This window comes from Mixophyes fleayi, chromosome 6, assembly GCF_038048845.1.
Source record: "Mixophyes fleayi isolate aMixFle1 chromosome 6, aMixFle1.hap1, whole genome shotgun sequence".
Taxonomy (NCBI): Eukaryota; Metazoa; Chordata; class Amphibia; order Anura; family Limnodynastidae; genus Mixophyes; species Mixophyes fleayi.
The window spans coordinates 140,850,374-140,868,698 of record NC_134407.1 but is presented as its reverse complement, the minus strand read 5'-3'; the positions used below and the strand labels follow the sequence as shown (position 1 = coordinate 140,868,698).

At 41.2% G+C, this 18,325-nt stretch overlaps 1 protein-coding gene across 1 annotated transcript in view; it reads left to right on the top strand.

Moving 5' to 3' along the window:
- SLC52A3 (solute carrier family 52 member 3) overlaps positions 1-17,738 on the top strand; it is a 39,660-nt gene extending 21,922 nt beyond the window's left edge. Inside the window, exons 2-3 of the mRNA XM_075215307.1 lie at positions 11,207-11,330; positions 17,152-17,738. Coding sequence (XP_075071408.1) covers positions 11,207-11,330; positions 17,152-17,364 — 337 coding nt within the window. The 3' untranslated portion in view covers positions 17,365-17,738. The remainder of the gene's footprint in view (positions 1-11,206; positions 11,331-17,151) is intronic.
- The last annotated feature ends 587 nt before the right edge of the window (positions 17,739-18,325 follow it).

Here is an 18,325-nt window from a genome sequence, read left to right as displayed (position 1 = left end):
AAAGTATGCTTAGGATCATTGTCCTGCTGCATGCAAAAATGTACACCAATCACTGACCATAGGGAATAGCATGACATTGTAAAATGGTAGAGTGGCAACCTTTCTGTTTCATTATTCCTTGCATTCTATGTAAATCTCCCACCAGCACCATGCCATTATATGTCCTCCTGCATGCTTAATGAAAGACATTTTGCACTCCTCCCGCACCCTTTTTATTTTGATCTATGTCTCACATATATTTTCGCCTCCGAGTCAAACACCTCAAACTCAGACTCATCAACTCATCAACAACTCAGACTCATCTGTCCATAATACTCCTTTCCAGTCATCCACCCTCCAATGTTTATGTTCTTTTGCCCATTTTAACCTTTTTTTTCCCTATTTGCCAGTTTCAAATATTTATTTTTCTTTGCAGCTCTGCCTATAAGGGCATCAGGCCGGAGCCTTTTTACTGTTGATGATGACACTGGTATATGGTGTGTACTATTTAAGGAATCCGCCACCCCAGTACCTATAAGAAGTCTGTTTCTCAAATTGCAGAATGTGATGTATTATCCCCTGGTGCAGTTGTGCATCTGGGCCTTCTGCTTCTTTTTCTTTTCTGGTTAGATCCAGTTTGCTCTTTTCTCTCAAGACATTAGTGGACACCTTTGTATGCAATCTTCAGTTTCTTGACAATCTCATACATGGGGGGAATTCACTTAGAGACGAGACTGTTCAGGAGACACATTGCGGCACCTCACGGCTAATTAAATTCGCCCCATGCAATAGCCTTCATTTCTCAAAACAACAATAGACTGACATGTTTCTTGAGAAAGCGATTTTGTTTTGGCCATTTTTTAACCCAAAATTAAGACACTGGAGTAATGGCTGTTGAAAATGGGGCTTTGCTGTCATATGTGAAGAGTGCATTATAAACGTGTTATTTCAAACAGTAATAGTAATTTGCAACATTATTAATTGTGACCAGTGTTTACTGTGCCACCTGGTCTTTGGTGAGGGACCTTACACAGTTTATCTTGCTTCCTTTTTCATTGTCAGTAACCGGCTGTTACTGACCACTCCTACTGGTTATACCTGCCACCCGACACTCAATGACTGTGCAATAGTTGTAGGAAGATAGTACTGCCATCACCAGGCACCTTCACCGGCACCTGGAACTGCTTACTTCTGGGCAGCTGGTATAGCTGCTGCAGCACTTCTTTACTGTGGGCTGGCTGGTACCTTCTGACCACTTCCTATGGATCAAGACTACTGGGTAGTGGGCAGAGTGTTGACGCAAAGATGCTGGGTTCAACACAGGACAGCTGGAGAACGATACTGCAGGCAATAGGTGTCAGGTAGAATCTTGAAGCAGTGATGGTTTATTGCTCAAAGGTCCTAATAAGGACCATTACACACTAGTTAAAGGTACTAATGGTCATCCAGAAGTCCAGATGAAATACATCGTCACAATCTGATGGTCTTGGGAAGCCCGAAGTGTTTGCCCGGTTTGACACTACCCCAATTAAGGTGCGGAGTCTAACGGAGAGGGAGGTTTTCACCAGAGGTTACCACAAGGGAAAATGGACTTGGCAGCTCCCTAACCGCAGGTCTCGGTCCTCCCAGAGGGTAATGGGCGGAACCAGAGGGAGAGCCTGGGGAACAGAGATACTGGGGAGCAGGAGAAGTCCAGAAGCAATGGCTACTGATGAAATCCTGAGGCTAGGTAGCACCTAGAATCAAGAATACAGATAGATAAGATGATCTGCAGCAGCTGTTGCTGATGAAATCCTGTGGAGCTGGGTTAGCACCGTTGAATCAGAAACACAAGTAGATAATAGGGTCTGCAGCAGCTATTGCTGGTGAAGTCCTGTTTAGCTGGGTAGCGCAGTTGAATCAGGAACACAAATAGGTAATATGCTCTGTAGTAGCAGTTGCTGGTGAAATCCTGTGGAGCTGGGTAGCGACGATGAATCAGGAACACAAGTATACAGGAGCCAGTACTGAGACACGTCTAACTAAGAGGAGAGACCTGAAGATCTTGCAACTTGGTAGAGAAGCAGGTGCTTTAAATAGACAGAGCTGACAGGCAATTAGCCAATCAAGAGAATGCAGGAAGTATTGAGCAAGCCAGGTGTGTGCATGCTTCGTTCAGCCAAGCAAGTGAATGCAGAAAGAGGGAAACAGGAGAGAACAGACCATAATGCAGGTTTAGCTGGTGCAATGTGTAACATACATCAGTTGAAATACAAAATAAGCTCTTTTTTTTACAGTTTCTGACAAACATGTTGGCAGGGTGCAATCCAGCCCCCTTCCCATACCTGACACCACAAAGATTTCCTTTCTACAGAAAAGTTACAGAACCAAGTTACCTCCAAAATTGCATACTACTCATAAATTAATGTATTTAAAATACAAAAATAAGTACATTTCTAATGATACACATTGGCACACTGCTCCACTAATTGAAAAAAGTTATACAATATGTTATACAATATGTTATTTTTAAATGATCAGTCCATAGTAATGACTCAACTATATTTTTAAATGAATTTAATGGTACATTGATAAGAAAAAAGTCTGTCTGTCTATCTATCTATCTATCTATCTATCTATCTATCTATCTATCTATCTATCTATCTATCTATCTATCTATCTCTCTATCTATCTAACTAAATACAGTGGTCCTTAGATAACATGGAGAGGAGTTTGCTGCTCACTTAGCAGGCACTGGAGCCAATGGCATGGGGATAGGACAGATGTTGCTATGGTATACTGAAGTAAAACTACAAGCATTTTTATAAGTGTCAAAGGCTTTTATTGACTATTACATTAAGTTTATGCAATGAGTCAATATTTGCAGTGTTGACCATTTTGTTTGGAAGACCTCTGCAGTTCGCCCTGGCATGCTGTCAATCAATTTCTGTGCCACATACTAACTGATGGTTGCCCATTCTTACCTAATCAATGCTTGGAGTTTGTCAAAATTTGTGGGTTGTTGTTTGTCTACCCGCCTCTTGAGGATTGACCACAAGTTCTCAATGGGATTAAGGTCTGGGGAGTTTCCTGGCCATGGACCCAAAATTTTGATGTTTTGATCCATGAGCCACTTAGTTATCACTTTTGCCTTATGGCAAGGTGCTCCATCATGCTGGAAAAGGCATTGTTCATCACCAAACTGTTCTTGGATGGTTGGGAGAAGTTGCTCTTTGAGGATATTTTGGTACCATTCTTTATTCATGGCCCACTCCCTTAGCTGAGAAGCAACCCCACACATGAATGGTTTCAGGATGCCTTACTGTTGGCATGACATAGGACTGATGGTAGCGCTCACCTTTCCTGCTCCGGACAAGTGTTTTTCCAGATGCCCCAAACAATCTGAAAGGGGATTCATCACAATGGCTTTACATCAGTCCACAGCAGTCAAATCCCTGTACCTTTTGCAGAATATCAGTCTGTCTCTGATGTTTCCTGGAGAGAAATGGCTTTTTTGCTGGCCTTCTTGACACCAGGCCATGCTCCAAAAGTCTTTGCCTCACTGTGCATGTAGATGCACTCACACCTGCCTGCTTCCATTCCTAGCCCTAAGTCTGATAAAGCACCCTGTCTAGTGATAGATGAATCATTATTTCTGCTATTTATGTAATTTTACATTACTGGATTAGTATCACAGAGTCCACAGTTTTTTAAGGCCCTGTCATGCCAAACTAATCTGATTAGTTTCTATGAGTAGTGTGTTGTAAACTGGATCTTCACTATTCCGTTGATTTGAATTTCTTGAAAGCGCTTGCCCAAGATGGTACAGAAACTCTTATTCCATTCTCTCACAATCCCGTCTTGACTAACACAGCAAGACTAAACTTCTTCTCTTGCCGCTCCACATCTGCTGCACCACTTTGCAAATCCCTACACTGGTTCCCTCGTGTCCTTGAGAATCCAATTCAAATTACTCACCCTTACCTACAAAGCCCTCAACAACATCACCCTTTCATCATCACAAATCTCATCTCAAAAATACTCACCCTCTTAGATCTACCTCTGACTTGTCTCGACTCTGGTAAACAACATTCAACCCAAAGATGCAAAGTGGGGATGGATATAAGCAATTGTCACAAAATACTCCAGCAAACTCCAGTGTACAAACAGGTTATATTCTGAGCTTGGTGGGTTAGGGCAGAGAAGACTGACACAAAAGAGCTCCCTCCTTTAGCAAACCTAAATTCCTGTGCTAAAAGTGCTGGTGCTTATCTCAACACCCCTGCTAGTAGAACTACAAGCACCAGCATGCCCTGGCATCCATAGCCCGCTGGCACCTATAGTGCTCAAGAAAAACAAACTAAAAAAAAAATACACCCAGACCATAAAAAAACATTTATTAAAATAAAGCAGAAACTTATGCCTCTACATCAAATGGGTTACTAATGGGGAGATTAGCGATGGAAAAGAACTTAGATATACTAGTAGACAGTAAGCTGAGTGCTAATAAAATCCATGAAAACATAAAACAGGGCACATGTTATACATCCCACAAGAAGCAAATGTAATTTTGCCATTGTATAAATCACTTATTATACCATTTTTTTTATATGGGGTAACATTTTGGACACCTGTGTACAGAGATGGGCTACCTTATTAATAAGAAGAATGGATAGGTCAAAATATAATGAAAGACTTGACAAACTTTGGTTGTTTACAATGCAAAAAAGGTGGCTTAGAGGTGACTTTATTAATGCCTACAATTATATTGAAATACAATAAATGTAATGGGAGTAACAATTTCATTACCAACATAGAAAATAATTTTTCACTCTGAGTTAAAGTGTGGAGTTCAGGTTAATGGCCTTGTGTCTTATTTTCTTTTCCAACCTTATATTAGAGATGGTCACTGACCCTAGTGTTCTGGTTTTGGTTTTGGATCTGGATTAACTTCGCTTTTTGGTTTTGGTTTTGACAAAACCGTCCTCGTGTTTTGGTTTTGAATCTGTATTTTTTGGAAAAATAGCTAAAATATGCTAAAATCACATAGTTTTGCTCGTTTTATGTTCCTGCATTATTATTAACCTCAATAACACTAATTTCAAGTCATTTGCAGTCAATTTTGACCACCTCACAGGTCACAATATTATTTTCATACGCTTTCAAACAAAGACTGCAGCAGTTCTTGCCAGTAATAAGAAGAAGGCCATTGTCATGCCTGGGCATAAGACCAAAAAATCCACCTCTTATGTGTGGAATTATTTTTACACAAATCCTGACAACAGTTGTCTAGCCATTTGTAGCATTGTAAAGCCACACTCAGTAGAGGTAGGGACCTTAACCATCTAGGATCCTCATCCATGTTACGCCATTTGAAGAGAGTTCATGGAAAGCTCTTGGGAAAATCAGAAACGTATGCTAAAAAAATAACAACAAGCAGTCCAGCATCAGCTACCTCCCTTCTCTCAGCTAGACCTCAGCACCTGCAATCTACACCCCCAACACCTTCATCATCAATATCCTCACAAGTGATCGGAGTTAGTCCTGCATCCAAGTTGCTAATGCGAGATGACTCCTCCCCCATCCAGGACTCTTCAGAAGAATCCTTGAGTGTTCAGTCCACTACCGCTGCTCCTGCTGCTGGGGGTGGCAGAAGCAGACAAAGAAGAAGACTACTAGTAGTTTACAACAACTGACTGTTAATCAATCCTTTGCAAGAGGAAGCAAGTATGAAAGCTGTCACCCAGTCGCAAAGCGGATCACAGACGTCATGGCGACTATGCTAGTATTAGATCTGTGTCTCATTTCCACTATTAATGCAGCTGGTTTTAGACAATTACTTGAGGTCTTGTGTCTTCGTTACCAAATTCCATCACGACACCATTTTACTAGAAAAGCTATTCCTCACCTCTACCAGAAGGTTCGTAAAAATGTAATTATTGGGCTACAAAATGCCATTCTACCCACTGTACACTTAACCACAGATAGGTGGACAAGCAGAACTGGGCAGACTAAAGATTATATGACTGTGACAGCCCACTGGGTCGGTGATTCGCCTTCACCAGCAGGGACAGCAGCAGCATGTACCCAAGAACGTCACATTTTCAGAGTCAGGCTACTCTGTGTATCATCTGCTTCACTAAGAGGCATATTATTATTATTATTATTAGTATTATTATTATTATTAGTAGTAGTAGTAGTAGTAGTAGTAGTAGTAATAATAATAGTAATAATAATAATAGTAGTAGTAATAGTAGTAGTAGTATTATCGTAGATTTGTAAGGCACCACAGTGCTCCACAGCGCCGTACAGTAGGGGAGACAAGGACATACATAAAACAAGACATACATAAAACAAGAACAGACAAGGCAGATAAAATGAATGGAGACATGAAAACAAAGGGTATGGAGGACCTGGTCATTAGAAAGCTTACATTCTAAAGGGAAGAGGGCACAGCTAAAACAAGAGGAGCGAGTGTGACTCAGAACAGAGATTGGGATAGTTGTGAGGGTGCATTAGTGTGAATAGTATTATCGAGGATAAGGTCATCTCTAAAAAAGAGATGTGTTTTCAAAGAGCATCTAAAGATTTGAAGGCTGTGGGAAAGTCTGATTGGGCGTGGCAGGGAAATCAATAAGTGGAGAGCAGCACAGGAGTAGTTTTGAAGGCGGGAGTGAGAGGTGGTTATCGGAGACGAAACAAGGCGCAGGTCAGAGGTAATACCACTGACAACCTGTTTTAAAAACTAAGGGATGTCATTGCAACATGGCTTACCCTGCTTGGGCTCTCCTGAGAATATGTGATTTTTTGATAATGCCATCAATATTGTTAGAGCATTACAGCGGGGGGAATTCCATCACATTCCCTGTTTTGCTCACACAATCAACTTGGTGATACAGAACTTTTTAAAATAGGACAATGACATGCAGGAGATGCTGTCTGTGTTCCGAAATATTTATGGTCATTTTTGGGATTCTGCAACAGCATGTAGGAGAATGCAGCAGCTGCAAGAATAGACTTTAGGGGGAATGTGCTTTAGACCAGCGCAGTGGAGAATAAATTCAGTGTTGTGCAAGGTGTTGAAACCACTCAAAGTAGTCACCTTTGCAGAGAGTGCAGACACTGTTAGCTTGAGTCAAGTGATTCCCCTAATTAGACTTTTTGAAAAGCAGAAAGATAAATTGAAGGAGGAAATGAAACAAAGCAATTCTGCTAATTATGTTGGACTTGTAGATTAAGTACTTTATTTGCTTCATCAGGATCAAAGAGTTATCAACATCTTGAAATCGGATCATTACATATTGATAACTGTGCTTGATATTAGGATTAAGAGCTATGTCTTTTCTTTCTTTCCAACTAACCCAGATTGCAAGAGATGCAATGAGCTCCTGGTCAGCAAACTGACAACACAAGTGGTACATGACACAATGACGTCTCCTCCTTCAGTTTATCTGGAAATTACTGCTAGGAAAAAAATTTAGATTTCCCCAAGACACACAGCTGGTATGCTTGGTAATATTTTAGGTAGAATGGCATGTTGGCAATTTTATGTTTTTTCTACAGTAAACTTTCACCTTTATTAGAGAGGTGTTTTTTTCTTTAAAAAGGTACAAGCTTTTTTATTTACATTTTTGTTTCCCTGACTTTAAACCACTACGCACTTGCCACCCCTCCTGTTTCTGTATGAGCTATGGCACAGTAGAATGTCACTGGAGACTTTTAAGAACACTGACAGCCCTATTATTACAATTTCTGTTTCAGCACTGAACTCTGCCACCTCTCCTGTTGCTGAGTGAGCTATGGTACAGTAAAATGTAACTGCAGTTTAGACCAAGACTGCCAGCCCTATTATTTCTATTTCAGCAATGACAATTAGCAGTGGAGCCCTCCTCTTTGTGTTTTACCTATATAACACAGTACAATGTGACTGCATATTTAGAAGACCAAACCTGCCAGCCCTAGAATTTCTATTTCAGCAATGACAACCTATATAACACCCTACAATTTGACTGCAGGTTTACACCAAGCCCTAGTATTTGTATTTCAGCAATAACAATTAGCAATGGAGCTCTCCTCTTTGTGTGCTACCTATATAACACAATACAATGTGACTTCAGATTTACACCAAGCTTCATACACGGGAAATCAGGTCTAGCAAAACAGCAGAGGAGCAGGGAACAGGAACAGGGAGCCTAGCTACACTGAGAGCTATAACTGGCAGTGAGGCTCTGACCTCACTGCCTTAAGTAGTGAGGGGAACCAATAGAAGCAGAGTGCCAGCGAGACTCCTCCCTAAAACTCTAATAACCAATATGTAAGGCCATACTAGCAATTCTATGCCCTGTATGCATAGACAAATAAATGTACATGTGAATATACTGGAACTGCTGGAATAAACAAAAGTTTAATTTCTTCTGCGCGCATGCGCCCGGCTGTAGGACAGCTGGCCGGGCGCTGCGGCAGAAGAGACAGAGCATCCCGTTTGTTGCCTAGGCAACCGGGTTGTGGATGGCGGAAGTGACGTCCCGGTCGTCATGGAGACGGCGTAAGTGAGCCGTGGCGGGCCGTCGGGGCGCCGCGACTCATAACACCGACGACATAACAATGATGTTTTGCCTCGTTTTCAATTCCGAGGGCGCACGAAAGTACCGAGCCGGCCTGGCTTTGTACTCGGATCTGTTCAGGTGTGTTCGGTTTTCGGGGAACCGAGCCTGAGCATCTCTACCTTATATATATATGAATTAACTCTTATAATTGTTATTGTAAACCCCACTCACTGGACTGAACTGACTCACTCCATCCAAATACTTGCCAGGCCAGTCTTTTCTGAGACCTTACATGTGAATGTTCACAATGTTCACATGCAAAATTTTGGTGAAGAGAGGGCTGGCAAAGCTGCCACGTGGGCAATTGCTACTGAGCGCTACTTTTGTTTACAGATGAAAGTCGGCGTAGAGAAATGGTGGAATTTCTTTGGTGCTGTAAGCAGTGCACTGAGCAGAGCAGACACTGTATATATCACCAGTCAGGCAGCGTGGCTGTTTACTTGGTGTCGCTGAGACATACTAGCAATTCCTTCCATACTTCTGCAGAGGGCAGAGTACAGTCATAATTATCTTTCAGGACAACACAACTGCTGGGTCATCATGATTTGCTCTCTTTCCATATCATTCCATAATATTCTTCTATTGCACGCATGTGAATGAGAACTATTGTACCCTAGGTAATTACCACCAGGTCAATTGCCGCCAGCCATCACTTCATTTAATGGCTTACTCAACTATTTACTACATTTTACTATAGTATCCTCCCTAATCTAAGAATTCTAATACTATTCAAGTTACAGCTATCCTATAGGACACTGCTTTCAGTTCTCTGTCAGTCCGTCATAGAGAGTGATTGTTATGCGCCAGAACAGCATCTGGGCACCAATTTGGACCACCGCTTTGTGCAAACTGTCAGAGTGAATCTCATTGGGGAGGGGGCTCATATTGCCATCGTGAGTGGCTATTCACGCTGGGAGTTTGAATCCCCTTCTTGTGGGTGACACAGAGCATAAAGCTTCTTGCTGTTTGTTTATGACTGTCAGTGCCTGGGGTCTAGTACAGAACCATACTTGCCAACTCTCCCGGAATGTCCGGGAGACTCCTGCATTTTGTGAGAGTCTCCCGGACTCCCGGGCGAGTGTGGCAATCTCCTGAATTCTGCCCACTTCACTAGATCCCAAACGCCGCGATTCCCGGTGAATCGCAGCGTTGGGTCCGCCCCCGCTGTCAAATGACGCGTTTGCGTCATGACGTCACATGGGGCGGGGCCAAAATGACGCGATTTTGGCCGTCCCGCCACCCTCACGCCCCCCTCCACTGGCTGGCTCCCGAAAGGGACCTGAAGAAAGTCGGCAAGTATGGTACAGAACCTGTTAGTTATGTAATGGAGAATACTAAAGTTAAGAGATAGAGAACAGTGCTTCTAGCCTTTAGGTCTAACATAACTAATACAAATACATGGCATTACGTCATCTATATGGTTTTGCATTTATCACACACACACACCACAAAGCTGGCAAAACCTTGTGATAAATAAAACTTACTGCAAGATATCCACCTTAACATATCATTTATTAAGATAAAAACAACAGTAAAATCAATATATTTGCTAACTGCTCAGGTCTAATGTACATCTATAATAGCAAGATTGTTTTAATGACCCACTCTGGTTGAAGCTCATTATGTACAGATCTAATCACTTTAATAGGGAAATGTAAAAAGCAATCAGGGTGCAAGGTATGTTTTCTTTCTTGTTTTAGAGTGCTACAAATACACTGACCAACATATTGCAACTTTTAGGGATTTTAACTGAAATACTAATTGTTAAGTGAGCAAAGTGATTAACAATTAACATTTAATAATTACTATGACCTTTTAAGCAATTTAGAAATAAGCACTGAAAATGCCAAGTTAAAGAAAGTAATATTCATTAAAAGAGTAAAATTTATGAGGTTATTTCATAAATTTAGCATCTAAAATTGTTGCTACTGCATTGTGATAGCTGCAAAGACGACGACACACCTTGCTGTTTCAGGGGTATATTTACCAAACTGCGGGTGTGAAAAAAGGAGCTGTTGCCTATAGCAACCAATCAGATTCTAGCTGTCATTTTCTAGAATGTACTAAATGAATGAAAGGTAGAATCTGATTGGTTGCTATAGGCAACATCTCCACTTCTTCAATCCCGCAGATTAGTAAACATACCCCCCAGTGTCTTATATGAGCTTTGTCTGTGCACCATTTGCAAGGTTCTCAAAAGACCCAAAGCCCAGGCCCACAACGAAGTTCACCATACCTTGGATTGTTCCTGCTATGCATATGCAAAAGGTAGACTTACAAGTGACACTACAGAGGAAATGACTGTTCGCTAGAGCTATACTGGTACTGGAGACACACAGCAGCTTCATATATTAAATAATGTGTTAGAAATCAATAGAAAATAATGTTTAAAATGACCCAGCTTCAGACTCAGGCCTGTGACAAGACACAGAAAAACCCCTGTCACAACCAATATTCATGGGTTAATTTTTTTGTGCTTTATTGATTTTACTAGTTGTTAGTGTATATTTTCATGACTATTGGTTCAGCTTACAAAATGGCTGCCTCCACTGTGTGTAAATATAGTAAAAATGAAAGTAAAAATAAATGTGAGGTAAATCCAACAACGTTTTTTTCCATGTTGTTTATCTTCCACTAATCAGGTCCCTTGTGAGCCTTGTGCTGTGGTCACTGATTGGGACAGGATTTGGAGCCTATAACATGATGACAGCAGTAATGAGCCCATGTCCCATTCTACAGGGCACTAACTGGGGCGTGGCCCTTATTGTAAGTAAGAAATTTACACCTGGTGTTAATAGTGTCACTTCTAACACATGGATCATTCTGAGGTATCATACAAAAGACAAGAACTTCAAATGCATCTATTATTTCTCCCATGAGTTTAATTACAGGGGACTTTGTGGTGCCTCAGAAGACGTATTTACGTAAGTATATGGCCCTGACTAACACACAACCGTGGAAAACCGTTTAGTTGAATGAATATAATTTAACAGATTACACCCATTTAATAATTCTAAAGTCGTTGGTACCTGATTAATTGAAAAATCAAAGGAAATTAGTGTATTTATGCAATCGTTGGAATTTACACAACTGTGATTAGTCCTTTAAAAAATACAATAATGCTTAAATATTTGCCAATGTGTATATATATTAAATACATCTTAAAAGATGAAGGCATAATAATATTTATTTTGCAAGACTTGCCCTAGCAACTTTAAAGGTGTAATTATCTCTACTTGCAGAGACCAACAGAGTCATTGGTTTTGTCCTTGTCGCATAATCCCCTTATCTCCTCTCAAAGCCCTCCTGACAGTTTTGAGATTACAACAATTTTGAGATTAGGGCGCGTTTAAATATTCATGCTTCATTTCATGGTTAAATTTACATGGCATCTAAGGCAGCAGGACCTTTGTAGTGCCACAAGGTGGCACTGCAGTTCCTGAATTCTGCCATGTGGAAATGTACCAAGGCATGACAATTCTAATAAAGCTGTAAATCAGAAACACTAAAGAAGACTGAGCAGGTTGATGACTTTACGTCTATACGTGTTTTACAGCAATTCCTCCAGCACACTATTTGTAGCACATTATATAGATATATGTTTAAAATCATTTAATGACACAGCAGTATCCAGCTCAGTCAAAACCATTAATATTCCAGTCTGGCAAACCCTTGTGATATTTTAAACGTACTGCAAGAAATCCATAATTTAATATTATTTGCTTATATGTTTAAACAGTTGAATTAATATATTTATTAATCACTGTCAAGGGCTAATGTACAAATCTAATATTATAACTATTCCAAATTTCTATGTAGTTATAACTATTTTGAGTCCCTCTGTTACACAAACTGGAATTATTTTATTAAGCAGTAAGCAGGGCTGCAGGTAGAATGTTCCTTAGGGGAGCTAGCATATGAACATTACTTATTATAGTAAGAATCATCAGGTTAATAAATTTAAGAACCTCGCTAGAAATTTTGCCATGTTCCAATTGAACTCAGATATATACATTGATATATTGCAGAGTATGTACTATTTAAGTAAAACCTTCAAACATAAACAAATTTTGTTACAGCAGCCTTCTATTTATTCTGCACATACTCTATGGCAGGGGTTGGCAACTTTTTTCTATCAGTATGCCAGCTAAAATATAGTCAAGACTGTGTGTGTGTGTTTGTGTATACACATTTATTATGTCTTATTTTATGATGCTAATATATTAATAGTAATGGCCCACACGTTCATGTTATGCCAAACTGTAGTGCCCCCACTTTGTATTATGCCACATGGTTGAGTCCCAAATTCATGTCATGCCTTATAGTTGTTCCCTAATTCATAGTATGCCACATAGTTGTGCCCCAGAATCATATCATGACACATAGTTGTGCCCCCGAATCATATCATGACACATGTTTGTGCTCCCATATCATAAAACATAGTTGTGCTTCCATATCATGACACATAGTTGTGCCCCTAATTCATAGTATGCTGCAATTGTCCCCCAATTCATAGTATGCCACATAGTTGCGCCCCTTATTCATAGTATGCAACATAGTTGTCCCCCCAACTCATAGTATGCCACAGTTGTCCCCCGCTATTCATAGTATGCCACAGTTGTCCCCACCCCTATTCATAGTATGTCATATAGTTATCCCCCCTATTCATAGTATACCAATTGAATGTGCCCCTCAATTTGTTGATCTTACTTACCTTTGGAAACACGTCTTCCTCCAGAAACCCGGGAGCTGCTTTAGTAAAGCAGCCGATGACGGCCGAAACGGAGCTTCTGCGCGTGCGCAGAAGCTCTGTTTCGGCTGTCATCGGCTGTTTTACTGAAGCAGCTTCAGCGCCGGCGTGCCAGACAGAAGTGGTTGGCGTACCAAGTCCGGCACACGTGCCAGGGTTGCCAATCCCTGCTCTATGGCATAATGACTATTGATTATAGTGTACAGAAAGCTGGATCTCTTTAGCAATCATTTCTCCTGGATGGATATTTTCCTGTAATGTTGTTTGATTCTCCTTTGGAAACTGTTTTGATCCAGCAAATGTCTTTAGAGCTTACCTGTTGCCTACACACAATGAAGGTAGCAATTCTGTGGGCTGACCATGCTCCCAATCAATTCACAGGAGCTTCACTCCTCCGAGGTGTCACTGGCTCCTGGTGATTTTATAGGCTGCATTCTTATGAATACTGGATTGCCTCCACTGTGTACCTCATGCAAATTAATGCATGTTCTAGGTATTTTATACATCTTAAGGGGGTATATTTACTAAATTATAGGTTTGAAGATGTTGCCTATAGCAACCAACCAGATTCTAGCTGTCCTTTTGTAGAATGTACATGACAGCTATAATCTGATTGGTTGCTATAGGCAATATCTCCACTTTTTCAAAACTGCAGTTTAGTAAATATGCCCATAAATCTGAAAAACCTTTATATGACATATATATAATCTGTTCATACGATGACCACAGGTATGGCAATTTTGTCGATTTAATGTGCAAATAGGCCCAAAATGATCTTTTCATCAAAACTAAATATAGTTTGCCGACAGAAGGACCGAATCTGTGACAATTTGGACTTGGACTTTACACTCGCGGTCGGTTCTTGTCCAGACTGCAGGGCATGTGACCAGCTATAGTTTTCAAAGCTACTGGCAGAGTGCTTTTTTATAGGTCATAGGACTCTAATGACTTCTAATATCCCTTCTAGTTTACAGTAGGGGGTATATTAAAATACAAGATGTTTGTATGAGGTGATCCTTATACCCAGGTGTGTTTTACCTTCACTGACCGAGATACACTCCATCATACAATACTTTCACACAATATCATGTGACACAAGTTACTACCCAGTGTGTGTGTGTGTGTGTATATATATATATATATATATATATATATATATATATATATATATATATATATATATATATACATATATATATATAAATATATATTATATAAAAAGTTTTGAATCCAAAACTTACTCACTTAGGACCTGGCTGGCAGACACTTTCAGAGGCTGCATGAGTGCTCCTGCTGGGTTTTGAGACACTATCCACAGTGGAGTTCAATGCAGTATATTGGCTGCAATAAGAGATGAACCAGATATGCTATCAGGCAATAATAACAGAAGCTGATATAGCAAAGAGGGGAAGAGGGAAGGTAGAGTACATATTGACCACCAGTAAATAGGAACTATATTGTATGCTAGCAAACAGGGCCTGATTAAGGGTTCTGGCCGCCCTAGGCTAATACGACCGTAGCGCCCCCCCCCCCCCCTCCTCCGAATATATAGGTGTATAGGAACACTCCTGAATATGAATGTTCAGGTGTATTCTCCAAGCATTCAAATTTAGACAGATTGTGCCATTGTCTCTTACCTGTCCTTGCTCTTCTCTCTTGCAACTCTGTTATCCTCTCGCTGGCTTCTGGAAAGTTGGCGTCCTTTTTTGAAAATGCAAAAATGTATTATAATGCAAACCCTGAATGATTAGGCCCCTTTAGTTAAAACAAAACACTCCATTATGGCCAGCTAAAAGTATCCCATTGGACAGGCATATATAAGCAATATCTGAATATTTGTTGTCAATCAAATACAAACCTCTACCAGCCCCATCTCACTAATATTTAGTATTCTAGTGATTGCTGAGACCACCCATGTGACCACCACACAATCATGAGATTCTGCCCCCCAAAGCTGCTCTATTTTTTAAAATACCCCTGCAGCCATTTTCCTTAACCACAACCCCCCCCCCCCCACAGCCATTTTCCTTAACCCCTGCTGCAGCCATTTTCTTTACCTCCCACCTTGCATCCATCCCCCTTGCAGCTATTTTCCTTACCTCCACTCTGCTAGCTAGCTATCCCCCCCCGTCACATCAAAACTCCCCCAGTCACATATATCAGCCCCCCTCCTCTGCCCTCCTTCATACATATCAACCTCTCTACCTCCCTATAGATTTTCATGGCAGCCCCCCCTCCCACCCTATAGATTTGTATGACAGTCCCCCTCTCCCTCCCTATACATATGCATGGACAGTCCCCCCTCTCCCCCCCTCCCTATAGATATGCAGGGTAGTTACCCCCCCTCTCTATAGATATGCAGTGTAGTTCCCCCCCTCCCTATAGATATGCAGGTAGTTCCCCCCCCTCCCTATAGATATGCAGGGTAGTTCCCCCCCCCCCTCTTCCTATAGATATGCAGGGCAGTTCCCCCTCCCTATAGATATGCAGGGCAGTTCTCCCCCTCCCTATAGATATGCAGGGCAGTTCCCCCCCCTCCTTATAGATATGCAGGGCAGTTCCCCCCTCCCTATAGATATGCAGGGCAGTTCCCCCCCTCCTTATAGATATGCAGGGCAGTTCCCCCCCCCCCTCCCTATAGATATGCAGGGCAGTTCCCCCCCCCTCCCTATAGATATGAAGGGCAGTTCCCCCCCCCTCCCTATAGATATGAAGGGCAGTTCCCCCCCCCCCCCTCCCTATAGATATGCAGGGCAGTTCCCCCCCCTCCCTATAGATATGCAGGGCAGTTCCCCCCTTCACTTACCTGTAGTTGTGCCAGCGTTGCTCCCCTCCTCAGATCAGCAGATAGGAAGTGAAGACGTCCTGCTTCCTGTCTGCTGCACAGCAACAGGCAGCCTGGCGATTGGCTGTGTGTTGCTAACCACTGACCACCAATGCTTTTGATCGTCAAGCCCTCCACCCCCCCGCGGCGACCCCCCCCCCCCGCAGCGACCCCCAGCGGCGACCCCCCTCCCTCCCCCACCCCGAAAAAAAAAATGAATGAAGAAAAAAAAAAATGTAAAAAAAAAAAAAAATGTAAAAATTTTTTTTTATTTTTTTTCCAAAAAAAATACCCACAGTGCCGCGCCCCCCAGGACCCAGCGCCCCAGGCTGCAGCCTGGTCAGCCTAGTGGTTGATCAGGCCCTGCTAGCAAAGTAGGCAATGCGCTATGTAATGTACACTAGTCCTGCACAATAGCTCTGTTTTGCACACTAGCCATCAGGCAATGATATATGTATTATATGTAAGCCACTAACTAATGACTTCTGTATTATATATTAGCCAACAGTCAAAAGCTTCTATGTTGTATAAATGGGCTGTGTTTGAACTCTATCCACCAGGCAATGGGATCTATATTATTCACTAGCCAATTGGAATAAGTCCCTATATTGTATACTAGCCATTAGAGGATGCCAAAGCACAGGGTCTTTGTTCTGGCAAACTCTATGGAATGATACACGGTACTGGTATATATTAGGGTTTATGGTTCTGGTAAAATCTAGAGGGCCAATATTAGGTTAATTTAAAGGAACGTTGTTGGGTATGAATGGTACTGGGGGTCGCTGGCGGTGTAAAGATGTGCACATTTGAAAAACTTTGCATCGAATGTCAAAACAATTTGTCCTGCTAATGTGATTATTTCACAAATATTGGGATTGAGATATTTTAAGATACAAAATGATATTAATACACACATATGGATTTTAATAATTACCATCCCTTTAAGATATTACCCCTTTATGAAGATATATTGAACTGTACTGATGTCTGATATCCTGTATGTATTTTGTCAGGTAATCTCCTGGGTTCTCTTCATTGGAACGCTCAGTTACGTGAAAGTAATGATTGGAGTTATTCTACGCAGCCAAAGTCACAGTGCCCTCGTGTGGTGTGGTGCGATGGTGCAGTTTGGATCCATGATTGGGGCCCTCGTCATGTTTCCATTGGTCAATGTATATGGCTTCTTCCGAACAGCTGACCTCTGCAATATGAACTGTCCTAGCTAAGTATTCAGAAAAGGACTACATATGTATATTTAAATCTATGCAAAAGGATTGCATGCAATTTTGCAGCACTCTCTAAAACAGCCATTTAAGAAGTTGATAAATGGGAAAAAAAAGATGTTCAACCACAAGGCAGGAGGAAACTAAATAATAATGATTTATCAATTATCAGCTAATGAATATGAATTTACGGAAATAATAAGTGGACTTCTGCCTTAATATTTTTAAATGCTCCTACTTGGTTGTAATAAGTTAGGGAAAGCTTTGTAAGAAAAAAACAGGAAACACATATTCACCAGTTCTCAACTGAATGGAAGGAATGGAATCTAAGGGCTAGATTTACTAAGCTGCGGGTTTGAAAAAGTGGGGATGTTGCCTATAGCAACCAATCAGATTCTAGCTTTCATTTATTTAGTACCTTCTACAAAATGACAGCTAGAATCTGATTGGTTGCTATAGGGAACATCCCCACTTTTTCAAACCCGCAGCTTAGTAAATTTAGCCCTAAGTCTTATGATCATAGCTGAACAGACCACCTTCCTTTCTTTTGAACTAGCAGTAGGGTGTCCATCTCCAAATTAGAGATATCCACATCTTATCATATGCCGCTGATGACTAGGCCTATTAGTTAGGAGTTTTTGTGTATAATGCAGAATTTAGGGATTTGCCATCCAAGTGAAATGAGCAACCATTTGTCTCCTGGGTGAGGTATACCTTACTCACCCACTGAACCTTGAGTTCTAATGAGCTAGCAAGTTGGGGAAACAAACGTCTTCTCGCCCGGTTTACAGACAGAGGGCCTGATTCATTAAGGATCTTAACTCAAGAAACTTATTATTTCAGTCTCCTGGACAAAACCATGTTACAATGCAAGGGGTGCAAATTAGTATTCTGTTTTGCACATAAGTTAAATACTGACTGTTTTTTCATGTAGCACACAAATACTTGATAACTTTAAATTTCA